This window comes from Typopeltis vanoorti, chromosome 21 (assembly GCF_054136105.1).
Source record: "Typopeltis vanoorti isolate ZY-2024b chromosome 21, IOZ_Tvanoo_1.0, whole genome shotgun sequence".
Lineage (NCBI taxonomy): Eukaryota > Metazoa > Arthropoda > Arachnida > Uropygi > Thelyphonidae > Typopeltis > Typopeltis vanoorti.
In genome coordinates this window covers 62,875,011-62,902,591 of record NC_143569.1, presented here as the reverse complement: position 1 = coordinate 62,902,591, position 27,581 = coordinate 62,875,011, and the positions used below count along the sequence as shown (strand labels likewise).

General features: G+C 36.6%; 1 protein-coding gene across 1 annotated transcript in view; it reads left to right on the top strand.

Annotated features, from left to right (window-relative positions):
- The first annotated feature begins 9,628 nt into the window (after nucleotides 1-9,628).
- Nucleotides 9,629-27,581, top strand: part of LOC150094915 (uncharacterized) — a 112,253-nt gene continuing 94,300 nt past the window's right edge. The window contains exons 1-2 of the mRNA XM_090411280.1: nucleotides 9,629-10,127; nucleotides 24,548-24,622. Coding sequence (XP_090267406.1) covers nucleotides 10,058-10,127; nucleotides 24,548-24,622 — 145 coding nt within the window. The 5' untranslated portion in view covers nucleotides 9,629-10,057. The remainder of the gene's footprint in view (nucleotides 10,128-24,547; nucleotides 24,623-27,581) is intronic.

Here is a 27,581-nt window from a genome sequence, read left to right as displayed (position 1 = left end):
AACACTTTACCAACTTATATCTCTCAATCATTTTTCACTCTACTAGATTCTACAATTTGCTTTCCCTTACTATTCCATATTCAATATTCCAGTGACCAGAAACCACCTTCAATCGTTTTTAACCTTTTTCAACATATTTTCGGCCTTTTTGAAAACCTATTTACCAAATCTGTTCATTAGTTTGCACAGAAAACTGAAACTGAAGAAAATGAAGCAACGATAGAATTAATTCTACTTGGAATTCCAGACAAAGCGACAGTGAGAGTAGCTGTGTAAGTGTTTCTTCATGGAGAAAATAATTCAACAGTAGGTTATAATGAAGACTGTCTAGAAAACAATCAGAGCCTGTGTAGCTCAGTGGATGTGACATTTGAACACACCACGACGCTTGGTCGCACGAAGGAAGACTTGATTTCGAGTCTAGTTTTTTCGACCGGTTCCCGAGTTAGTCTATCTCTGGCAGGGGCAAGCGGGTTTTTTCTCCCGGAAACTCGGGTTTTTCGTCTCGTAAACTCAAGAAAATTACACGTCGGAATGCGTGAGTATGTGTTCATGGGAGGGGGATGGAAGAGAAGGTTAGCGAACAGTGAGAGGGAGGAGGGGGGGGAAGAATCATGCTTGTGTCACTGAATGTGACATATAGGGAGGTGGGAGAAGAGAAAAATATTAAACTCATATGGCTAATTCTCGTGTTAAATATTAACCCAAATATCAACTTGTCTGAGTACATCTTAACCTTCATTAGGCAAACACGTTCACGTGAATGCTTAGACACGCACATTGTTCTGAATAATTAGAAATATTTTATAAAACATTCGTGTCGTCTATAACTGAATAACAGTTGTTATCTTTGCTAGTCCTTATTGTTTGGTTTAGTTTTTATGTTTATTAGATTATTGGTTTTTGTGTTTACACCTGAAGAAATCCTGTGCAATTATATATATGAATTGGTTGATGAACTTATGCTAGTAACAGAGACTTAAGCCAATTTAACAGAATGGGTAATGGAGATTTTTAGCGGAAGAAGATCAAAAAGTGTGCATTGTATGTTGAACAAATCTGTATGTGAGTGTATTACTAAGACACGATCTCTCGAGTGGCCCACTGAAAGTCTGTTGCGAACCCGGAAAAAAATCGTCGTTTACTTACATGCCTAGTCCGAATTTAACCACTGGTTAACATGTATGAATGGCGTTAGTTCTAAACATCTAAACAGCCTGTTGCGAAAAATTTAACACACGTGAATGCTTAAACACGCACACAACGTTCTGAATAATTAGAGATATTTTAAAATATCATTCGTCTCGTCTAGAACTGCATGACAGTTGTTATCTTTGCTAGTCCCTACTGTTTCGTCCACTAGTTTATTAGTTTTCGTGTTTACACCTGAAGAAATCGTGTGCAATTAGGATGAAACGTCGTGTTGTCAAGTAAAATAAATGATATCATGTTATTCCAGTGTTCAGCCTTATAAACTCTTGGTCATAGTTATATATATAAAGAATTGAATGACTAGAACCGAGATTTAAGTAAAAAGGTTTTAATATAAAAACACGACTAGTTTCGGCTTGCAACAGCCTTCATCAGGTGACATTATAAAAGAAAGAAAAAAGAAAAACACTAAATCACTGAAGCTTAAATAAACTATAAACATCATAGAGAGTCTCTATACATAATTGACATTAAAACGTTGTGGTTGTATATTTAAAGCTGTTCTTTCGTTTGTTGTATTGTTGGGAAAGTGGGTGCTAGTAGCATCTCATGAACGCCAGTACATGATTACAGCTGAATGACTATCTGGGAGGTTGTAGCTCAAGTTATTATTTAGATGAACAGGATTGAAGATGATTTCCATAGATTCCACGATTTTTCTCTCTAGTTCATTATTGCAACGGAAGATGTCAGTAGATTTTTTCCAGCAGACTTTGTGATTTTGTCTTTCATCATTAGGATTAGCCGAGAAAAGGATATAACTTGATACAGCACTGGCTCGCTGTCGCTTGTAAGTAATGTCCCTCATGTGTTCTTCCATACACAATTCGACAGATTTGTCTGTCTGCCAAAATAAGGAATATCCCAATCACACAATATTTTATATGCACCAGGGTATTTGAGATGATGATGACAAGGTTTTGGGTGGCTTATTAAGAAACGGATCTTTGGAAGTAGAGTGAACAAGTTTCTGATATTGTATTTTCTTAGAACGCTTGCTAATTTATGTGAAACTGTACTTATGTAAGGAATAGATATATTACCTTTGAATCTATTTGTTTCTTCTGAGCGATGTCTAGGGGGATTAAGAAGGAATCTTTCAATGATTCTCTTGGAATATCCATTAACTTTAAAAGTTTTGAGATGGTTTATTTCTGTAAGAAGTTCATTTGGGTCATCCAGAAGAGAACGGGCTCTATATCCCAAGGTGGGAATTATTCCAAGCTTATGAGGAGGGATGTGATGGGACTGACTACGCAGATATCTGTTGGTATGTGTGGGGTTTCTATATATCGATATTTTGAGTTTCCAGAAGACCGGGTCAGTTTGACATCAAGAAAAGGCAGGAAATTAACCGTTTCAAGCTCGGCAATAAACTTAATACTTTGATGTCGGCTATTGAGATGTTCGAGGAAAACCATAAGGGAATCATGCTCATCGCTCCAAACAATGAAGACATCATCTGCATAGCGTTTCCAAACTTTAGGTGTTAATATAAAGGAAGAGATAGCTTTGGTTTCAAAATCCTCTAAGTAAATATTTGCGAGTACAGGGGATAAAGGATTACCCATAGCCAGTCCATGATTTTTCTTGTATATAGTATCTTGAAATCTGAAGTAACCGGAATTAATGCAATGTGTAAGCAAGGCTAACATTTTTTTGGATAACTTGTCCTTAAGTAAGGACTTCATCTGTTGGGACATTAGTGAACAGAGAAGTTATGTTCGAGCTAGCCATGATTTTTATCTTCATTAACTGTTATATCCTTGATGTATGTAACAAATTCTCTAGTGTTCTTGATAAAGGATGGTGACTTGCCTGAAAAACATTTGAGGTATTTAGCAAGATATTTTGAAAGGTTGTACGTCTGAGAATTGATACCTTCTGCAATGGGGCGTAATGGAGTGTTCTCTTTATGGATTTTAGGAACACCATATATGCGAGGAATTAACGGATGGAGAGAGCGTAGAGATAAGCGAACGTTTCGGGGTAATTCAGTGGTTGTTTTTCATAAGTTGTTTGTGCGATTTTGAAGTTCACGAGTTGGATCTTTCTCGAGTATTGAGTAGGTATCATTTTGTAGTAATTCAAGCATTTTATTCTGGTAATCTTCAGAGTTGAGGATGACTGTTGCATTGCCTTTATCTGCAGGAAGTATAATTATATCTCTGTTGTTTTTTTAACTTTTAACAGCTTTGCGTTCTGTTAAAGTAATGTTATTTGCAGGTGGTTTTGCGTTATTGATAATAAAGATTGATTCAATACGTAGAAGTTTTGCATCTTGTGGAGGGAGAAAAGAAGTAGCTTTTTCTTTTTTGTAAGTAGTGTAAAGTTTTGACCTTAACTAAGGATGCTTTTTTCTTCATCTGAAAGTGTATAAGAAGATTTGTTGATAACGACTTGGTCAATATGAGAAGTTCCTATTATTTTGTATTCTTTTTAATGTTTCAAATTTTCTTTAGGATTTACTTTATTTATTGTATTGTGGCTGCTTGAGATTCACAGTTTATATTAAAGGTATGCCAACTTTCATTATCTAGAGCAGGGGTCGCCAAAGTTATTTGCCCGTCGAACCCTTCAAGAGTTTCTTGACTTTTTATCGACCCCCTATATTTTACTATTACGTAATTATAATAGGACAAGCAAAAAAAAAGACGCTTATGTGAGTTTTTAGATTGTTTACTTTTATAGTCACAGTGTTTATTGTATGTATAATATAGTATATATTATTATATTACTATTACTACTACTATTACTATCACTAGTAATATCACTGGTATTACTACCAGTGCTGCTCAACTCTTCAACATAGAGAAGTTTAGTTCGTGAATGAATAACAATTGAATTATAATATGTATGTTGATGAATTTTAGAACATTAACGCTCACTTGTATGTCGATGCGCAAAAATGAGACTGGGATCGAATACTTGTAAGTATCAGTAAATAAGAACCACGCACGTGATGCAATCTCGCTTCCACTGCGCCGGCCGGCAGGAACCACCAACATCCGTTTATTGGTAAATACGTCATTTTTGGCCTACTTGATTGGCCTCAGTAACTATTTTGATGACCTTACTCCATCTTACAGGTCCTATTCATGGACCTGTAAGATGGAGGTACTGATCCCACGATTTACTCTTAATTGCGTTTTCATTACCTCCATGTCTTATGTCATGAAGGTTTTCCCCAAGTTAACCAAATTAAATATTACCCATACAATGATGTCTTTTATTTTTCTGTCGACCCCTGAGCCCAAATCGACCACTAACAATGTCATATTGTTAGGGTTGATTTGAGAGAAATAGACGCAATGAGTGAGATCGCGAGCGAGATTGTTGAATGGTGCGATACAAAGGGCAAATCAGCAGCTAGAGCGTATGAGCAAAAGTCGACTGAATGAACCAGCCAATAATAAAAAGTATAACAGGGAAAATAGACGTACGAGTGTGAACATGAACAAAATGAAGGATAGAGTGCTGTATGGAGACTTGTTAGTACGAGGTGTGATAGTAGAGGATTTGACAAAATCGTACCAACCTGGTGCGATCATAAAGGATATAACTGAGTCTATTAGAGAGCAAAAGGAAAGGGTGAAAGAAATGATTGTTGTGGCAGGTACGAATGATTTGAAAGGAGACAAAATGGAAATGATAGAAGACCTGAATGAATTGCTTGAGGTAGCAAAAGAAAAGAGTGACAGAGAATGATTAATCTTTTGCCACAGTATGACAGTGAAATGTTTAAAAGGAGGGCCATAATTGCGAATGATATGCGTGGGTTATGTATGACGAGTGGTGTGGAATTTGTGGACGTGTGGAGTGAGTTCGATGGGCGAAAGGATCTATATAAGATGGATGGCTTGCATTTGAATGGTCACGGTGTAAGAAGACTTGAGAAAGTGCTGCAGAATGTGGTGAATGTGCAAATTCAGGGAAACTAGATTTATTAAGGGGATGAGTAGATATACAGTCCTTAGGGAGGCAGTTAAATGTAAGAATGAATATAATATGCCCGAGCAAATAAGGACAACAAATCAGAGTGGGATAGTTAATATAAGGCATCAAGGTAGGGTTGCAGATAATGGGGGTCTTAAATTCATGTACACTAATGCTAGGAGTATTAGGAACAAGAAGGAAGAGTTTTTGGCCATGGTTGGCACTTCCAGGCCACAGGTCATTGGTATTAGTGAAACATGGCTGACTGTAGATGATATAGCTAGTGGGATTGAATGTGATGGGTATAGTGTGTTCAGGAATGACAGGGAGAATAAAGTGGGGTGAGGAGTATTGTTGATGATAGCTGATGACCTGCAGCCAAGGAGAATAGAAGTTGAATTGCAGGATAGAGAAAAGAGCACATTTGAGGCTATTTGGTGTGAGACTGAAACTAGCAGAACAAAATATACAATTGGGTACTGCTATAGACCAGGTGATGGAAAATATGGTGGTGACAGTATGCACAAGCAAATCGAAGAAATGAGTGGAAGGAGAATAATTATTATGGGAGATTTCAACTATGGTCGCATTGATTGTAGTGAGGAGAGGACACACGGGAGGAAGAAATTGGATTTTATGCGGTTATTAAGTGATAACTATCTGCGACAGTGTGTAATGGAAAATACTAGGCGTCTGAGAGTGCTTGACCTAGTAATTGCTTCTGAGGATTTGGCTGTAACAAATATGACCACATTGTCACCAATTGGTGACAGTGATCATAGGGTTTGACTTGGAGGTGGCTAAAGGTGTGGAATTTATAACTAAGAGAGGGTACATGTGGAATTATCGGTCTGGAAAGTATGACAAGCTTAGGAGTTTGATTGGTTCAGTGCCATGGCATGCACAACTGCAAGGACTAGAAATCGATAGTGCATGGGAGGTAGTTACGAAGTGTTTGCATGAAGCAATGGCTGACTGTATACCTAGAGTCCGAATAATAAATCAAATAGGGGTTAAATGGATGAATAACACCATTAAGCTTGAGCTGCAAAAAATAAACAACTATGGAGGGAATTTAAGGACAGAGGTGACCGGCAGGCACACGAACGGTATAAAGCGCAGGCCAGAAGGGTATCGGGTATGGTAAGAAAAGCAAAAAAGGATTACGAAAGAACATTGGCCATGCAGGCTAAAGAGAATCCTAAACAGTTTTTTAGATATGTAGCAAGTAAAAGGAAAAATGTACATGGCAGATTGATTTTAAAGAATGCCGATGGTAGGGAGGTAACTGAATTAGTTGAGATAGTTGAGTTACTGAGTGAGCACTTTGCAAAAGTATATCATCCAGGTGGTGACATTGCAGAAATGAATGTATCAGTAGATTATACGGGAATTGTGGTGAATGAAGTGGCGGTGAGTAGTCTATTGCATACCCTCAATGTCAATACATCTGTGGGATTGGATGGTATACCAGCTCGTGTTGTACGAGAAGCAGCTAAGGAACTGTCAGTACCCTTGACCATTTTGTTTAATTTGAGTCTCGGGTTTGGGTTAGTCCCGAGGTGTGGAAAGAGGAGAAAATAGTTCCACTGCATAAAGGTGGTTCCAAGACTGCTGTTGTAAATTACCGACCAATTAGCATATCAGGAATCATTGTCAAGGTCTTAGAGAAATTAGTCAAGAAAAGAATACAGGATTGGATAGATGAAAATGGGATATTGTATGGGGGACAACATGGTTTTGTGAAGGGTAGATCATGCCTCAGTAACTTGCTCACGTTTTATAACACAGTGATGGCTGAACTGGACAGAGGTAATGGGTTTACGGTAATACTACTGGACCTTGCCAAGGCTTTTGATAGGATACTGCATAGATCCCTAATCAGTAAACTGGAGCAGATGGGGATACATATAGGGTTGGTGAGATGAATAGGAGGGTAGTTGAAGGAGAGATACCAGAGAGTGGTTTATTCAGTAGTGGAGTCTAAAAGATGGCTTGTGACTAGTGGTGTGCCACAGGGCTCTGTTCTTGGACCACTGCTTTTCAATTTGTTCATCAATGATATAGGAAAGTATTTGAGAGGAAGTGCTCACTTGTTTGCTGATGATGCAAAGTTGGGTAGAACAATTATGAGTACACAGGATGTCAAAATTTTACAGGATGATTTGGATAGTTTGGAGGACTGGGCTAGGAAAAATGGAAGTCAATTTAATGTGGCAAAGTGTAAGGTTATGCACTTTGGGGTGAAAAGAATAGCAGCAGTATATCGCATTGGTGGAACCATACTCCAGGAGATTGATGAGGCCAGGGATTTGGGAGTGTTGGTGGATAGGGAATTGAAGTTTAGGGGGAACATTGCAAAAGTGACTAAAACAGCTCACCAAATCACTTGTCTTCTGAAAAATACTTTAACATGCAGAGACAAACAAGTCGTTGTTCCTCTGTATCGAGCCTTGATAAGACCCCATCTGAACTACTGTACTCAGTTATGGGCACCAGGGTTTCTTCGTGATGGGGAGGAAGTGGAGAGGATCCAGAGACGAGTGACCAAGATGATAGCAGGTCTGTGGAATGAACCTTATGAGAATAGGTTGAAGATTTGTGGATTGCAGAAATTGGCTGATAGGCGAAGGAGGGGTGATATGATTGAGACATTCAAATTACTGAAGGGTTTCTATAAGATTGATCCAGAAGATATTTTTGAAAATATGACTGGTGGTGGGAGGACTAGGGGCCATGCATGGAAGCTGGGCAAGAGCGTGGTTGACAAGGGTGTTAGAGCTAGGTTCTTTACTTGGAGAGTGGTAAATGAGTGGAATAAGCTTCCAGAGTCTGTTGTGGGTGCTACGACCGTGAATGAGTTCAAGGCAAGGTATGATAGATACTGTGTGAATGTTGAATAGTTGTTCTTGACATGATGTTAGGGCCTCCCTCGATGAGTCTGTCGACTCCTTGGAGTTGCCCGGAACAACAACAACAACAACAACAATAATAATAATATCGACCCCTTTGGCGACCACTGATCTAGAGATTCTTCCAGTTTCTCCGCTATAATTCTTTTTTTACTGAAAAGAAAGGCGAGAGTTTGTTTAGTATCCGAGATTCTTTCAGACAGTTGGTCTATTTTAGCTTTATGATAGATTCTCCTCTCACGTTCAGTTGGTATATTTTCTTTAAAGGACATAAATTTAGGAAAGACAGCGTGAAATTTGCAACGTTTCAAGAAGACCAACCTGTTGATGCTTAGTCCAATCCTCTCCAGTGTCTTGTTGAAGTTTCTTTTATTATTAATAATAGAAGCCTCGTCATGAAGGGTATAGATGAAAGAATGATCATTAACTCGGTTAACATACATATTTTTTAAAAAAGAATTGAGTGACTAGAACCAAGATTTAAGTAAAACGGTTTTAATATAAAAACACGACTAGTTTCTGCTTGTAACAGCCTTCATCAGGTGACATTATAAAAGAAAGAAAAAAAAAACGAAACAACAAACGCAAGAACAGCTTTAAATACAACCACAACGATTTAATGTGATGTGATGTTCATAGTTTATTTAAGCTTCAGTGTTTTAGTGTTTTTCTCTTTTTTCTTTCTTTTATAATGTCACCTGATAAAGGCTGTTACAAGCTGAAACTTGTCCTGTTTTTATATTATTAAAACCTTTTAACTTAAATCTCAGTTCTAGTCATTCAATTCTTTTTAAAAAAAATGAATGTTATCCGAGTTAATGATCATTCTTTCATATATATGGCATTAGTGCTAAAAATCTAAACAGCCTGTTGGGAAAAATATTAACCCACAAAGCTGTGTGTGAGTGGATTTCTTCAGGTGTAAATTATAAGAGCGACAGAGAATTAAACCAATTTAACAGAATGAGGCATGGAGATTTTTAGCGGAAGAAGATCAAAAAGAGTGAAGTATGTTGCAAATCTGTATGTGAGTGTATTACTAAAACGCGATCTCTCTCGAATGGCCCACTGAAAGCCTGTTGCGAACCCGAAAAAAAAAAAAAATAGTTAGCTTACATGCCTAATCCAAAATAAAATTATTAAAATATTACTTTCTTGTTAACTGATATTAAACTTTAATGGTAATATATAGCAATTGTTAAGGACCAATTTTAGGGTGCATGCTCGTAGGCGATCACCATTTTGCTGCGTCTAGATTCAAGAAAATACAACTTAAAAGGTGTTTTTAAAGTTGAGATACCATTTTTCCTAGGCATTGCTTTAATTGCTTAGTGGATTACTACGGTCCTAGTTGTTAAGTGATTAACCTATTACCAAAATTAAATCTTTAACTAGGTTTTCCTCTGCTGTTCTTTTTACTTGAACAGCTTGGTTTCTTCTCAAATTTTCAAATATAGCCCGCCAGGGATAGTGGAATGCGCTCCGATCTAAAATGCTAATAACAGAGGAGCTATATTCAAATAAAATCTCTTGTCTGGCTTCAGTTTTCTGTAATGACCGTTTGCGAGGTGGCGTCGTTGTTAAAAGTTTTGTGTTGATTTTGTTGCTATGAGATAATCATAAATCCTTAAAACTTTTACAAGATCTACAAATGCACTAATCGAGGATCTAAATGAACACATTTGGTTAAATGTATTTATTTAAATACATTACAAGTGTTCGTTTTAAGTACTTATTTTACTGTTAATGACGTCTAATTCTGCTGTTTTAGTATTGCATTTGATATGTTCTTGTTGCGCATCGCTGATATCTTATTAATCTTTGAAAAAAAATTTTAAACACGAAGCATTAAATATTTTATTACTATGAATCAACTGGCATGTCCATAATTTTAAATGCAATCGTGAAACTTAAGCAGTATACCTCGATTTTTCTTTGCACAAGAAGACATTCGATAACCTACTGTTGAAACGATTTGTTTATTACATATTTATGCAATGTGGGGTGCAGGTTCAGCAGCATTCCAAGTAGAGGATATCAATGCTAGTCTTGCAGAATTGGAAGAAGGTGATTACATTTTTAAACTTTCTGCATCAATTTTATTTTTTATTGCATGTAGGTAGCTGCCAGTCTTAATAAACAGTTTATCTATTCATAAAGCCATGAAAACAGCTTTTTTTTTTAACTGGCTATCACCAGCTATCATATGATATCTGATTATTTCACTGTTTTAATGTGTATTTAGTTTCACTCAGTATAGAATACAATTTAGATGGTTAAATCTGCAAAAGTTCACAATATTAGCCATGCAAACCACAATATTAGCCAGATGCAAAAAGGTAAGTCACAGGAAATGATTGTCTTGGTTGGTGCAAATGATTTGAGAGGGAAGAAATATTCTATTAGGGAGGATGTAAAGAAGTTGTTAGAAAAGGCAAAACTGAAGAGCAAGAGGGTGAAGATTGTAAGTCTCCTACTACTATGATAGAGGCGAACTGAGGAGGAGGACATTGGTAACCACAGTCTCTACATAATTGTGCAGAAGGAATGAAGTAGAATTTGTTGATCTGTGTCTGATGGAAAGAACGATTTGTACAATACTGATAGACTGCATGTAAATGGTTTTGGTATTGTTTTTGGAGAGAGCCTCATTCACTGAGCATCCTGAAGTGCAAATTCAGGAACACTTAAGCAATTAGGGGAGAAGCAAGTGAGTTTGTGTAAAGCCACCCATGAGGCGAGCGAGTGTGAGAATGACCAAGTGTGGAATCTAGTATCTCAAGCAAAAATATTGAAGAGGATAGTCAATTCAGAAAGTAAAGGTGAGTGGGGGGGGGGACTAAAGGGATGCCTCAGTTTTTCTATACTAATGCCAGAGGTGTCAGGAACCAGAGGGAGGAATTTTTGGCTTGGGTTAGTGTAACCTCACCAAAAGATATATGCATTAGTGAGACTTTGCTAACAGCAGATGATGTAGTTACCCTTGAATGTGAAGAGTTTAGTATTTTCAGGGAAGATAAAGAAGATAGGATTGGGGGAGTACTGCTGATGATAGCAGATGAATTGCAGCCAAAATGAATAGGAGACTGGCAGGAGAGTAGCTGTTCATTTGAAACAATCTGGTGTGAGATTAAGGCCAGTAAGACAAAATATACAGTTGGTGTTGTTATGAGCCATCGAGTTTCACAGATGATCTGAAAGACATGCATCACCAAATTAGCACAGTGAATGCAGGTCGAGTGATTATTACGGGGGACTTCAACTAGGTATGTAGATATAGACCGGAAGGGTGAAAGATCATATGGCAGGAAGGAAATAAAATTTATACACCTACTAAAAGATAATTATTTAAAGCAGCATGTGACGAAGGCAGCTAGGGGTGGGAGGCTTTTGGACCTGGTCATAGGATCAGGAGAGCTATCCATAACCAAGATGACCACATTGCCTCCAATTGGTGAAAGTGACCATGCGGTCTTGACTTGAAAGAGTGTACAACATGAAGAATATTCTGTCAAGAAGGGGGTATATATGGAACTACAAGGCAAATGATTATGACAAGCTTAGGAAGAAGTTTAAATCTGTGCCATGGCATAAAACACTGGAGGATAAAGTAGTGCATGGGATATAGTTAAGGGTCATTTAGAGAAGCATTATTAAATTGTATACCTTGGGTAATGAGGGTTTAATCAGGTAGGAGTTAAATGGATGAGTAATATCGTTAAGCACAAGCTGCAGAATTAAAAATGCTGTGGAGGGTATATAAAGGGAAAGGTGAACAGCAAACTAATAAACAGTACAAGACACAGGCAAGGAAGGCAAGATTACATTATGAGAAGAATCTAGCCAAGCAGGCCTAAAGGAAATTCCAAAGAATTCTTTCGTTATGTGGCAAGTTAGAGGAAGAATCACTATGGAAGATTAACCTTAATGAGTGATGATGGTGGTGATGAGGAGACAGAAGCGGATAAAATAGTTGAGTTACTGAGTGACCGCTTTGCAAGGGTATATCATCCTATTGAGGTTAATGCTTTAATCTATGTGACAGACACAATTGTGGGAACAGTGGTGGATGAATTGGAGGTTCTTAGGATATTGCAGAATCTCGGTGTAAATACAACTGTGTGGATAGATGGGATATCAGCTAGGGTTTTGTGAGAATGTGCAAGGGAACTGGCATTGCCTCTGACTGGGCTCTTTAAGTATCAGCTCTGGTAAAGTTCCAAGAGAATGGAAAGAGGGTCATATAATTCCCTTGCATAAGGGAGGTTCAAAATTTCTCCATTAATTGTATACTCTGCATCCCACTCATACAGTATTGAGATCCTTATGTAAGACAAGAACATCTGCTATGCTGTTCATAGTTCTTCCCAATTTTGAATCATCTGCAGACAGCTGTATATAAATCCAGTTAAGCCTATCCCAATATCGATAACATAAGAGTTAAACAATAATGGCTCCAAAGCAGACCTATGTGGTACTCTGCTGTGATCTTCTTTTGGGATACCACTCCTCCCATAACACAACCTGCTAATACCTGACAGCCAATCACCTATCCGACTCGCTAGTCTGTTATCCAGTCCAGTCTGTTAAAATTTCATTATCAGCTTGTTGGGTGGCAATCTATTATTGAAAAATCAAAGTATACTACTTCATATGCATCTCCCTTATTCAGTGACCTGCTGACTATGATAGAGTACGCTGCTATTAACAGCATGTTTCTGAATCTTAGTCCTCACCAGCATCTCTAACATCTTGACCACAATAATTCCGCATACACAGCCTGGCTTGTACTTTGTAGCTAAATTTATTCCCTCCTATTTTGTGAAGTGGAATAATTTTATGCTCTCATTTGGTACTTGCTCCATTGCAAGATGAACGTTAATAATCCCCTTAATTCTCTGGAGCATTCCTTCAAGATGCGATATATTGTCAATTCTTACTGCCTTATTAACATTAGTTTTAATTAATATCTCATACTTCCCTGCTCACTCACTATTAGACCATTATCCCTACACCATCTACCCTCTACTTCTTGTTATTTTGCAGTCACAAAGAAAATGCTCTGATCATAGGCAGTATATAAAAGAGGATGCAAGAGGAGGAATTGTCTTAGATTTTATTATCTCATCAGAGGATGTTATTGTAAATGAGGTGTCAAATCTTCCTCCATTTGATGAAAGTGATCATGAAGTAATCACTTGGGTAGAAGTCGGCAATTTCAAGACTACTGAGAAAGGGACACATGGAAGTACAGATATCCCTTGATATACGCGGCAAGAGTTTTGATTAACGCTCCTTTAACCCTGCGGAGCTCGCAGCTGATCTGACAGATACATGCAAAATGTTTAATATAAATATTCTTACACAATTCAGTGTATTGCTTGGAGGTCATGCATAGCTGCATTTATATGTGCATTTATATGTTACGAATGATATTCTGCACTGCTTTTTGCTATCAGTTTGGTTTAACACATGTTATGTAAAGGTTTGTGATATTTGTGATCTCAGATACAATTTGATAAATTGTATCTGAGAGATACCACGACCTCCAATGTCAGTATAGCATGGTTTAGTTGTTTTTTTTTTGTATTCTTTGTTCAATAATTTCTAGATTGTAACTGAAAATAAATAAACCATCATGTATTACTGAAATAGAGAGCCAATATACATGTCTTCTAGGAGATGTGCTTTACATTATGGAAAATACTAAGGAAAGTGATCTGGATCTTACTCCACCTTTGCTACAAGTTGCCCATAAGGTTGCATAAGCTTGCATCTGCCGAAACTTTTAGTTTCTATATATTCGGCACGAAACTCATAGTTTCTATATTCGGCTATGAAATAATGTTGGATTCAATATTAACTTAATTTGTACCATCATGTATTATATTTGCAGTGTTTTTTCTTTATGTTTCATTGCTTGTTTGCCGAGGTCTGGAGAGTCATTTTGCTTGTTATCGTAGAATTTATGCTGATAAGGAAAAAACAAACTGTTCAAATGACTCTTGATAACTTCTTTTGATAAAAAAATTGCAGTAAATAATGTAGGTACAAGCATTTGTTAAACATTTACTTTGCATTCATTTTTTATCTTTCCTAAAACAGTACCATATAAAATGAATTATTAATACAGTAATCGATCGTGGACGAATTGTAATTTTTACCATTGATTATTAGATTTGATTAAAGGGATTTTGATATATGCGGTAACATCGAGGGATTAATTAACCACGTTAATCGAGGGATACCTGTATAAGGCTGGTGATTATGACAAACTCGGGAGATATCTTGCAGCTGTATCATAGAATGAGGAATTGGATAGGAAGGAAATTGTTGATACTTGGTTCCTACTCAGGAACTATCTGACAGAGACGATATCTGAATCTATTCCAAATATCATCAGATTAAATAAGGTTGGTGTGAAATAGATGACTGAAGATGCAGTCTGAAAGAAAATACATTATGAAGGCAGCATAAGATGAGTAGCAATAAACAGTTGCATGAGGATTGCAGAGCACAAGTTAGAAAGGTGACTCACTTGGCAAGGATAGCAAAAGTGCAGTATTAGCAGCAGTTAGCAAAAACCAAAAGAAATTGTAGGGATTATTTTCGATATGTGGATAGTAGAATGGAGAATGATTATGAAAGGACGATGTTGGTCCATGATAATAGTAAAATTGTAACTACTGAGGAGGATATAGTAAAGATGTTAAATGAACAATTCATTAAGGTATTTCATCCTTTTGAACATAACATAATGATGCAGAACTTGAGCACTGTGTGTGTGAGGGGGGGGGGACCATGAATGGTCAATAAGCAGGAGGTTATGATGAATTGAGTAAACTTGATGTCCATTAGGCTGTAGGGCTGGATAGGATATCACCACCTGTTATGAAGGAATATTCCAGGGTGTTAATAGTATCTTTAACTTACCTCTTTATAAGAGGGGTGTGATCATAGGCAGCATATAAAAGATAAGACTAAGGCTATGAATTATAGGCCAATCTGCTTGTCTAGAGTTGGTCAAGGCATTAGAGAGGCTAGGGAGGACCAGGATTCAAAACTTGGCTGACAACATTGGCATACTCTTTGATGGACAGTGGGGGGGTTCACCAAAGTGAGGTGGCAATCTACACTCAAAACAAGCAATCTACTCATTATAATAAGTGAAAAATGCATTGGTAAAGGAGGATAAATACACAGTAGTATAGTTAGATTTTGCAATGGCCTTTGGTAGATTGCCACATGAGCTGGTAATTAAATTGGAATAGATAGGGTTGGATTGGATATTGGCTGTCCGATAGGTATCAGTAAGTTGTCTATAGGGGAATAATATTCCAGAAGAGGAAAGTCAATAGTGGTTTGCCCCAAAGGTTTGTTTTAGCCATTGCTGTTTAATTTGTATGTAAATGATATTGGGTAGGGCTTGAATTGTGATACACAGTTGTTTGCAGATGATGCAAAGTTGAGAAGAACTATGAGGAGTAGAACAGATCCTTTAGCCTTTCAAGAGGACTTGAATAGACTTAGTGAATGGGCAGATGTGTGAGGCTATCAGTTTAGCAAAGTGTAAGATTGTAAAATTTAGGAAGCAAAGATTGGATACAGATTATAAGATTGTTGGGATATCTTAGAGTAAGTGTAGGAGATGAAACATCTGGGAGTGATGGTGGATAGGGACCTATAATTGTCAGGACATCATAACAAATTATGGCAAAGATGTGTGGGACACTGGCATCAAGGAGTGAGGATGTTATGATTCCATTGTATAAGGTTTTAAATTGCACTATGGATTATTTATCTATCCTCATACTCAACATTCTAGAAACAACACTGAATAATGTTGTTTCTGGAATGTTGAGTATGAGGATAGATTGAGTGAATTGAGAGTTCTATGATTGACAAGATTATGCTTGATAAGAGTGATTGAGCAGGCTTGATCTGAGATGGCCAAGTATGTTGCATATTTCTCCTTATATACATTCCATGATGCAGCAGGAGCTGCATCATGGTGTATATAAGGACAAAGGTGATCAATGTTTTCAGGAAATGCAAGCAAGAAGGGTAGCCAACATGGTGAGGAAGGAAAGATAAGATTATTACATTACACCTCCAAGGAGTCAAAGGACTTGAGGGGAGGGCACCTACTCTGCAATTCTCCATCTCATCTCCACCACCACTCCTTCCATCAACTACAGCAAACTGCTACTACCACCATGAGCTACACCAACGGCATCTACTGCCCACCACCACCACTAGTATTTTTTGTCTGTAAATTGCATTTGCTCTCAAGGCCTTTTTTTATATTATTATTATGTGACACCTCCAACGAGTCTAAAGACTCATCAAGAGAGAGCACCTACTCTACAGCTCCGCTAACTGCATCTACTGCCCACCACCACCACTAGTATTTTTTGTCTGTAAATTGCATTTGCTCTCAAGGCCTTTTTTTTTATATTATTATTATTATGTGACACCTCCAAGGAGTCTAAAGACTCATCAAGGGAGAGCACCTACTCTACAGCTCCACTAACTGAATCTACTGCCCACCACCACCACTAGTATTTTTTGTCTGTAAATTGCATTTGCTCTCAAGGCCTTTTTTTTATATTATTATTATTATGTGACACCTCCAAGGAGTCTAAAGACTCATCAAGGGAGAGCACCTACTCTACAGCTCCACTAACTGCAGCAAACTGCATCATCTACTGTCCACCACCACCACTACCACTAGTATTTTCACAGACAATCGCAAACATTCCTGCACATGGTGGAATTCAAACCTGCAGCCTTTTGGCTGGAGAGCAGATACTCTGACCACATGGCAACTCATTTGTCTGTATGCAGGATGAAAAACTCAAGTTTCTGGGATAAAAAAACCTGCTACCTCCATGTGAGATTGGATTATGAGAGGAAATTGCCCAAGCAAGCAGAGGAGCTGTTTCACTACATACGAATAAATTAAAAAAAAAAAAAAAATGATTGTGAAAAAATAACTCATGAATTTTGATGGTAGGAAGGTGACAGAATTGTTAAATTACCAAGTGACCTCTTTGTGAGTGTTTCATCCAGTTGGAGATAATGCAGTTATTGATGTGTTGTGGATTCATATGGGAATAGTGGTACATGAACTGGAGCTGTTTAGGATATTAATTGAAAATCTCTGGGATTAGAGAATAAAGTGCCAGTCAAGTTGTGTAAAGGAAATGGCTACACCATGATTGATTTATGGTTTATTGGTACAGGGACAGCAAAGGTTACAGTAGTGCAGAATAAAATAAATACTAATCAAGTGATAAATTAGTAAATGTGTACTGTACAAAAAGCAAATTTTAAAAATTGACTTAATAAAGGCTTAATAAAGGTATTTCACATGATGTCCAACTCCATGTCCAAGGCATTTGCTCACAAAAAAAGTTAAGCAAATCATGCAGTTTGTCTGAGTCTGATAACATCTGCATAAGTGTATATGGCTCAGCTAGACTCGTGTTGTGTTTTTAACACATAGGCAGGTATTAATGAAGGCATTTCACATGATGTCCAACTCCATGTCCGAGTCATTTTACCACGAAAAAAGTTAAGCAGTTTGTCTGAGTCTGATAACATCTGCATAAGTGTATATGGCTCAGCTAGACTCGTGTTGTATTTTTAACACATAAGCAGGTTGTTAGACTTAATAAAGGCATTTCACATGATGTCCAACCCCATGTCTGAGGCATTTGCCCACGTGCAAGGCAAAAGTAGCAAGACGATTGCTTTGTGGGGTGAAGCTCCAATATGGTAGCATGAAAAACTTTCTTCCTGCCTAATCCTGATCCCCCCCCCCACTTTCTGGTCTGGTATCTTACGAAAGTTCTTTTTTGTCTAATCCTGCTACCACCTTTTTTTTTTTTTTTGCTTGGATTGTTACATCAAACCCTGCAGAGACCCCCTGAAAATTGCTGGCTAACCAGGCTCGGAGACACCCAATTCCATGAAGAGCATCTGTTCCGATCAGAAGCATACCACTGTGTCCAGGGTAGCCAACATGTCGAGAACTGCAGTCTGGGATCTTGATGAGAAATATGCTATGAGGACACATGCTACTGCAGCCAATGTGTCGGGAGTTGCAGTCCGGAATCCAGATGAGAAATATGCTACGAGGACTCTCAACATACTTCAGCTAAACATCAACAGCAATCAAAAAAAGATGGAAGAGCTTAAGAACATTTTATACAAAAATAACATCCACATTGCATGCTTACAAGAAACAAAACGAAATCAAGATCTGAAGCTTTAAATCAAAGGCTATTCAACAATATGGAAAGACAGACTGGATTGTTCTGGTGGAGGTCTAGCTATAATCTTATGGACCAAACACATTAAATATAAAGAAATTGTATCAACTACAAACAGCAATATAAATAGTAACATAGAAGCTCAAGCAATCAAGATATTTCTACCAAAATGCATTATTACAATAGTCAATGCATATCACACAGATATCAATACAGAACTAATTAAGCAACTAAGTCAAACAATGTCAGATACAAAGATCCTTTTAGGAGATCTAAATGCCAAAAGCCCAACTTGGGGCTCCCCACAACTAGATCGAAAAGGAGCACAAATAGAAGACATAATTGATGATCATAAACAACAAGCAAAATACATATCAAAAACAACAGGCAGAATCAGCATTAAACATCATGGCAGTAGATTATGAAACTGCAAGTCTCACCCAGTGGAAAATACTAAAGAATGCCATCATAGACCTATTATCACTACCATTAATTTGCAGTTAGACCAAAAACCACAAAGAGATCTTGAAACTTCAGAAAAGCAAATTGGCCTAAATACACACAACTACTAGAAGCATATTGCACTGGTACACCCACTAGTGAAGATCTTGATCAGCAACTACTAGAATTAACTAACAACATACAGAGAGCTGCAAAAATTCAATTCCCAGAGGACTCAGGAAAAACAGTTGGGTTCTGTTATGTCGTCTTCTGTTCCCTCGTAAATTTATATTCTGAGTTACTATTATTTATCTTTGCACTTATATTCTTTCTGTTACATCCTGTTTCCTCGTCACTTTTTACCCTTTTCTTTGTTATTCTTATTCTTATATTTTTCTATATAGCTATTATTCATCACTCATGCATATCAGTTATTCCATTGCCGACAAATTTATATTTGTTTAGAACGACCGCACCAGCCAACAACTAAATTCTGATACTCAAATAACGCTAAGCAACAAAGGGATTATGTGATATGCAGTCGTGGCCTCTCCCCCTTTTCTTTGTTACGTAAATTGCTTCCCCCTTCACTCATACAGGTCCGAAAATTTTATAAGTGGTAATTCAATCTCAGAAACAACAGACTCATGAACCTTGACATAAAGAAATACATTTATTATAAACACTTGCACTTTAGATAATAATTTCAATGCTAGAGAGTCTGAACCCCCCCCTCCCTCTTTAGGTTAAGATATCCAAAATTTCAATTCTTATGTTTAAATGAATCAGTCGTATATCTCTGTTATGTTATTATATCCAAAATTTCAATTCTTATGTTTAAATGAATCAGTCGTATATCTCTGTTATGTTATTATGTTCAGGCTCGACCATTCCATACAGGGTTACTCATTACTCACTCTCTCTAAGGACAATTATATACAGACTTTATACAAAGTATGTCAGACAAATCTCTTCTTCCATAATTACATAATGACACATGGAAAAATATTCTAATACGTGCTCAAGCTCTATCCCTCCACAACTTAATAAAAATTCAGGCTAATATCTAACATTATATCATATGGCATCTTCCTGACAAACAGTTCGAAGGTTAGGTTCCTTTCTCAGCACAAGCTTAGAGTGGCACCAGCTTATTTGACACAGACAAATCAGTCCAAGTAGTCTTTTAGGCACTATGGATAAGTTAATGTGTGGAGCTCCTTAATTCCTTGGCTCCTATTCCTTTTACGATTACAATCTATAATGAGTATGAAAAATTGTACATTACCATCTTTTTCTTTTCTTTTCATGGAGTTTCCGTGACTTCCCTCCACGCTTTCACTTCTGTATTTTCTCACCACGTGTTTTCATGGCATCAGCGACTTACTTCCACTATCTTTGAAGATTGCCCTTCGCTGACTTCACTTCCGTATTTTCTCACCATGTTTTCATGGCATCAGCGACTTACTTCCACTATCTTCGAAGGTTGTCCTTCACTGACTTTACGTTGGCTTAAATTACTAACGGCTCTTTACTGGAATTCTGACTTCATTCCTTTGGTGACTTTACTCAACCCAGTGCAACAGCAACCGGGAGATTGTTGCTGGGCACCAGCGACAAGCTTCCATAGCTATCCAGGACTTGGACGGGAACGCAGCAGAAAACAAGAGAGAGAGAGAGAGTTGAGTCTCGTGCCGGCTCTTATATTGCAAAATCTGAGCGCCCTTTCTCGATGACTATGTCATACTCTTAGCTACGGCTGATTGGTCACCACAACTTCGAACTGTTTGACATGGTTCTAATACATAGATCTCTCATGCACATTTCATAATAACAATTTCGGTCCTGAGATACAATTTCCCTTTGCTTATTTTACACAGACATTATCAATTCTAAATACAGATTTCCTAAGTTTACTTAATTTTAACAATCTTGTTCGGTTTGATATACTTCTGAGTGAACATATGTACAATACTCTCTTAGCCCTCTCTCTGGAGGCATAAGCATGTCCTTATCCTTAGGTCTAATCGTTACTCTGTGTTGGGTCGGAAACAAGATGGCTTACAAATAGTGAGTCAGCATATTTTCCGACACAACAGTTCCATTTTGGAATGATCATAATATCAGTGCTATGATCACTAAAAGAGATAACATCAATTAACAGTTAAAACAAAAAAAAATACGGAAGACAACAGAATTTCATCTTCTATGTTTTGAGTTAATAGAATTAACTCAAAACATAGAAGATGAAATTTCTAACTGCAGACAAAAAAAGTGGGAAGAATTCTGCAATAGACTAGATCCAAGAAAAGACTCGCAACACTGGAATATCATCAGATTATTAAATAACACTTCCAGATACGGATCACTCTTCGAACACAATCTCCTCAGGAACTGTTACAGCAGCAACAAACAAACGGATGGCAAATATACTAGCCAAACATTACTCTAAAGTAAGCAAACTGCAATACAGCAAAGAAGACAAAAAAGTGCAGGAAAATTGCAAAACATTTGCTAATACAATCCAGAACCTATCCTTCTGAAGACATCTTTACTCAGGACCTCACAATGACAGAACTAGAAACAGCAATTAGTCAAATTGACCCTGACAAATCACCGGGAATTGATCTTATCTTTGGACACATGATCAAAAACATGGGAAAAATCTGCCTTCTGAAGATATTTAACACTTCCTGGAATACAGGTAAACTACCAAATATCTGGAAAACATCAGTCATTATACCCTTACTAAAACCTAACAAAAAACCCTAGTGACCGTAGAAGCTACAGACCAGTAGCTTTGACTAGCACTCTCTACAAACTAAACAAAAGAATAATACATACCAGACTTATGAGCTGGCTCTTAGAAAATAGCAAAATCAACTTCTACCAAACTGGTCTCAACACAGTATAGAAGATCAATTATTTTATCTTTGCCAATCAGTCATAGATGACTTTCAAGAAAAACCACCAAAGAAGACAAACAGCAATATTCTTGGATCTCATAGCTTCCTTTGATCGTGTTTAGAGGTAAAAATTGATAATAATTGCATACAATACTGAAATAAGGGGGAATGCATTAATTTGGATTTCTGATTTCATGAAAGGAAGAAAATTGAAAGTAAAAGTTAATGGCATTGAATTCCATCATGCATCAAACTTGGGCTGGAGTCCCACAAGGTTCTGAAAAAGTCTTAAATATTTCAATAAAAGGCTTAGAAAGATGGACAAAGGAACTTAAATTACAGATAAACCCAGAAAAAACAAAACTGAGCATCTTCTCCACTGATAGAAAAAATAGACACAATTTCAACCCCCAAATCAAAATAAATAATACCAAAATAGAAAAAACAGAGTCTCCAAAATACTTAGGCCTAAACCTAGATAATGAACTGAGATTTACAACTCGTATTACAAATATATCTAACAAAGCTCTTAAAAAGCTTAATATCGTCAAAAGGCTTTGTGGAACAAAGTGGAATAAAATTAAAAGCTCAACAAGAGTGTGGACCTCACATATTAGAAAACAGAAGAAAACTGTCCTCAGTTAAATTCACTAACAGAATCAGGAGCCAACAACAGGATCACATTTTACTCAGGACTTTTAATGCCTGGACAAGAAAATCTAGATTAAAGCAATCATCCAATTTACAATACGATCATGAAATTAGAAAACAGATCGACTTAGAACACCTGTCCATTGAAATAAGCGAAGAGCCATTCCTTTCCACTATTCTACCAAAAAACACAATGATAAGCTTAAATCTCTTAGAACCTTGTTAAAAAAAAAAAAAGATTCACAGGAAGAAAAGGAAAGGACTTGACACTATACATCACTTAAATAATCTAAACCATGTCATTGCCTACACTGACGGATCATCTGATGAAGCACTCAACCAAGGAGGTTCAGGGGTTTTTCTAACTCTACCTGGAGGCGAGGAAATGCAAATCAAAACCACAACTGGCAAAATAGTTTCAAACTTCACTTGTGAATTAATAGCCATACAAGCAGCTCTCAAGTTCTATCTCTCTAATCCAGTAATAAACATTACAGAAGAAATAACCATCTACAGTGACTCTAAATCTTGCACTCGAAGCATTAAAAAAATGGAAAAACCAAACTCACGCAGGAAATTCATGAACAACTGACACGTTAAATTTGAAAAATAACTGTATACTGCAATGGATACCAGCCCATGTAAATATTGAAGGCAATGAAAAAGTAGACAGTCTAGCCAAAAAAGCAAGACATTTACCTCAAAAATTACACCCACTATCACTAACTGATACTAACTCTGTCGCCAAAATATTCCATCCTTAGTCTGGTGATGATTGGTAAAACAAACACTCAAGAAGAAGAATAAAATCAGTGAAATTAATGAAAATAGAGAAATAACCACAATCATCACCAGACTAAGGATGGAATATTTTAAAGGCATGAAAATTCAGCCAGATGGTAGTAGGAGCTATGAAGCATGCAAGAACTGTCCAGGAGTTGAACAAACACCTGCCCATGTCTATTCTTGTCCAGCTATTGCTGCTGCTCTACAGAAAATTGACAATAACCCCAGAGAAAAGCTCTACTCCATCAAATTTCAACAGATTGCCAAAGCAGTTCTACAGTTTCATGATCATATCTAGAAGCTCTTCAATGGATTCAACAACAACATGATATCGCATGAAACCCTATTACATGGGTCAGGGCAAATAGGAATGAACATTGGTAGGACAGTAGCTATCAGTAGACATTATGGTGGAATTGAATCAAATTGCAGGATAACAATAGTATGCCACTGGGCTCATTATTTGAGTAGATGATATTAATGTCCAGGTCTTGGCCAATAATGCTGAAATAAGAAGGGTAATAATTAATAATGATGTGGATAATTTGAATAGACTGTGTGCAGAGGATAATGGTTGCCATTTTAATGTGATAAAGAAGATTATACTTTAGGTTGAAGAAATTTCCAGCCGTGTATGATATCAATGGAATTTAGCTTCAGGAAATTGATGACATTAGTGAATGGAAGTGATAGTGGACATTGAGTTGAAGAAGTGCATTGCATGATATTTGCAGAAAGTTATTGAAGAACAGATCATAGCTCATTTGGATGTTAAGAAATATTAACAAGCAAGGATAAGATAAGTAGATTGTTAACCCTCTTTATAAGTCTTTGATACAACCACGTGTGGACTGTTGTGTATAGATTTGGTTGCCTAGGTTCTTGGAAATGTAGAAACAGTGGAGAGAATTTAGAGGTGAGTGACCAAAATGGTGACTGCTCAGTAGAATGCTTCTTATGAAGATAGACCAGAGATTTGTGATTACAAAGTTCACCTGATAGATGGCATGCGATAGAAACAAATAAGTTACTAAAAGGATTCTATAGAGTATATGTTAAAAATTATTTCAGTACATGACTGTATGAGAGAATAAGAGATTACCGATCACATATGGTTGTTGTTAACAAGGATACGAGGACTAGATTTTTTTCCCCATGGAGAGTGGTTAATGTGTGGAATGGGTTACCCAAGATAGGTTTGAGTACAGGCAGTGACTAAGTTTAAGAAGATGTGTGGGGTGTTCCATTTTCTGTCTTCAGACTTACTGGAGATGCCTGTGTAATAATAATAAAACAACCTCCCACTTGTTTTTTTTTTTTTTTGAGTGATTACTCTTATTTAGTGATTTTATTATAAGAAGAAAAATATTGTATTATTCTTTTAAAATGAAATTTTAAGCCTCATTTAATCTTCATTTTTTATTAGAAAAAGTCCGATTAGAAAATGATTTGAAAGAGTGTATTTCTATAAGACAAATATTGGATGGAAAAGTTGAGACTGGTGAGTATATTCTACAATATTTTGTGACTTTTGCAATTGCTTATATCAGTTTTTATAATAGATTGCTTAAAGTTAGTTATAAATTATAAATTCATGATAAATATAAATTTATAGTGATCTCTCTCTCTCTCTCTCTCTCTCTGTGTGTGTGGTGTGTTTCAATGATAACAAATTCTCTGGTGTAAAAATACAAAAAATCATGAATAACATAAATTTCCCAAAACAGATCACTTTTTGAAATAAAATACCATGTAGTTGTGCTGATTTCTCATCTTATAAGTTTATTAATGGGATGACAATAATGTGATTTGCTATTTTCATTTTGTAGCATCAACGAATAAAACTGCTACTAATAATATTATTCAGAATGAAGCGTATGTGAATTTGATCAACCTATTTTCTAATAGGTTGATTATTTATTTCAAAGGAAGCAGATCACATAGCGAGCTATAAAAGGACACACACACACAAAAAAAAAACTGCTCTTCTGAAGAACAGAGTTTCTTAGAAGAACTTGAAGAATTGGAACAGTTCACTACAGAAAAGAGTAGCCACATTCTTAAAGTAAGTGGAAATTGTTGAAGCTGAAACTCAAGGGAAAACAAATTAGTTTCACTTTAGTCCTGTGTATAGAGTGGAAACCAAAGTTTGTATATGAACAAACTTTGGTTGTAGGAAATTCATAGTGATTTCATTATCATCATCAAATTTCTGATATATAATTAAGGTGTACATAATACTGTTATAGTATTGTGTATATTCCTTGAAAATACTCAAATGAGGGAGGCATTGCTTGGTGATAATTAACAGTGTTTATAATAAATAAATAAATAAAAAAATAATAGACAAGCAGTCTTAAAAAATTTTATATTCACAACAGCTATCCTTCAATATACTGTAATGAAAGCCATTGTGTAATCCCTCTTGAATTGTATGTTTTGAGCTGTGATTTCTTCGAAGTAAAGCAGACTTCTGAGTGCTTTTCTGCAGAATATCAATATGCAGTTGATGTAACTATAAGGAATAAAGATATTAATATCAGTTGCTTTAGCTTTTTTGGAAATAGAAATCAAGCATTCCAGTTTTTATAATAATATTCAAGTACCTTTGTAACCTCATAGTCACTTCCATAATAACACTAGGTCTGCATAAGACCAATTGGCTTGATTTTAATCACAAATCAAATAATCTTTTTGTAATCCCTTCCCCATCTGATTTCACATTTGGCCAATCTTTGGTGAATGTAAGTAGGATTTTTCTCCCAGAAGAAACTTCAGTTTTCAATCTCAGAGCTCAATAAAAATTATCATGGACCACACATGGATACTTACAATAGCAAATACTAGTTAGGATTAGGAACAGTGCCTTTCATCAACTACCTCACAAAATGTCTAGAAGTGTAGGTGATGATGATAGGTAGGGACCAGCTGCATACCAGTTTCCTAAAAACAATGCTTCATACTCCATTTAGAGAATGAAAAGGCATTATAAGATTTATAGCTATTATTTAATCCAGATTTCTTATTAGCTCTATCTTAAGATAGAGCAATAATAAGAAACTCATGTGACATGTAGGTGGTAGCTCATGAGTAAAAGGTTATATTAAAAGTAAAGTAAAAAATAATAGGAAGTAAAACGATTGACACATGATGATCACGTGTCAGTCCTTTGACTGACATATGATCTCCATGTTGCAAGTATCTGTGTTCACTAAATTGTAGCACATTTGGAAGACCAATAGAAATATTGTACACTAATGGAAAAGAAGGTATGATTGTTAATCATCTAAAGCTTTTTAGACTGCTGTGAATAATGACCAGACCTTTTATAAATTACATTTGTGACATGAAATTGCACAGCCATCTTGGAGTGGGGAGGACTATAGAATATGATATCTATTGGATCAACAGTCATAAGGTAGGATATTTTTGATGTGTAGCTGTTCATAATTAAAGGTACTTTCTATCCATCCCTCCATGGATATAATATATGGAGATTGCTTTGCATCTGCAATAATTTGGTGGAAGTAATGTGGAAATGGACCATCTCATATGGTTTAGCTTAAACCAGGTGAGAGCTGTTGCACATAGTTTAGTTTAAATCTAAGCTGTGCTGCATATTTTTTTTTAAATATATAAAATTTATAAAAGAAAAAAAAATGAGTGTAGTCTGTTCTCACTCTAGATATTTCAATTACAGAGGGAAAGTCTGTGAGGCTTGTCCAAACCTCTATTCTCAATTGCATGAAAGACGTCTTGAATATTTTGGAGTGGTGAATTTTAACTATGCTAGTATAGTCATGGGGTGCTTAAAGGTCAAAGCTGTATAACTGAGAGGAGACCTCCATGTAGCCTTTAAAGGAATGTGGAGAACCGACCAGGACTTCTGACCTAATGTTCAATACTCACCTTCTAGTGGTGCACCCTGTCAGGTATCTACCTGGATACTGAACGAATGAGGATGGGCTGGCAATTTGGGATTTAGCCGACTAAATTGTATTCTTATATTAATATTAAATGATGGTACAACATGACATAATTTCATGCCGGCTGAGGCGTCACCAGGTTAAACAAGGCCCCTGTTGTTTTCACCAAGGAACCAGGGCAAACAGCAAAATGTCAGCTACTGGAACAAACCCTAAAACTCCAACTCAATATCACCATAGTTCAAGATTGGTACGCTCAACATAAGAAGCCTGAATGGTAAAGAAATGGAGCTAGCTGAGGATTTCGATAAGTACCAGATCGATATAATAGGGATGACTGAAACAAAAAAGGCAAAAACTGGTGAGATCTTTCTGAGCAATAAATACAAAATGTTGTATTCAGACAATGACAATCAAGGAAAAGAACGATTAGCCATAGTATTCAACACTAAATACGAGGCTTAATCTTCTTGAATGGCCGGCAATTTCAAGTAGAGTGATGTGGGCAAATATCAGAACGAGGAACTGGACAAT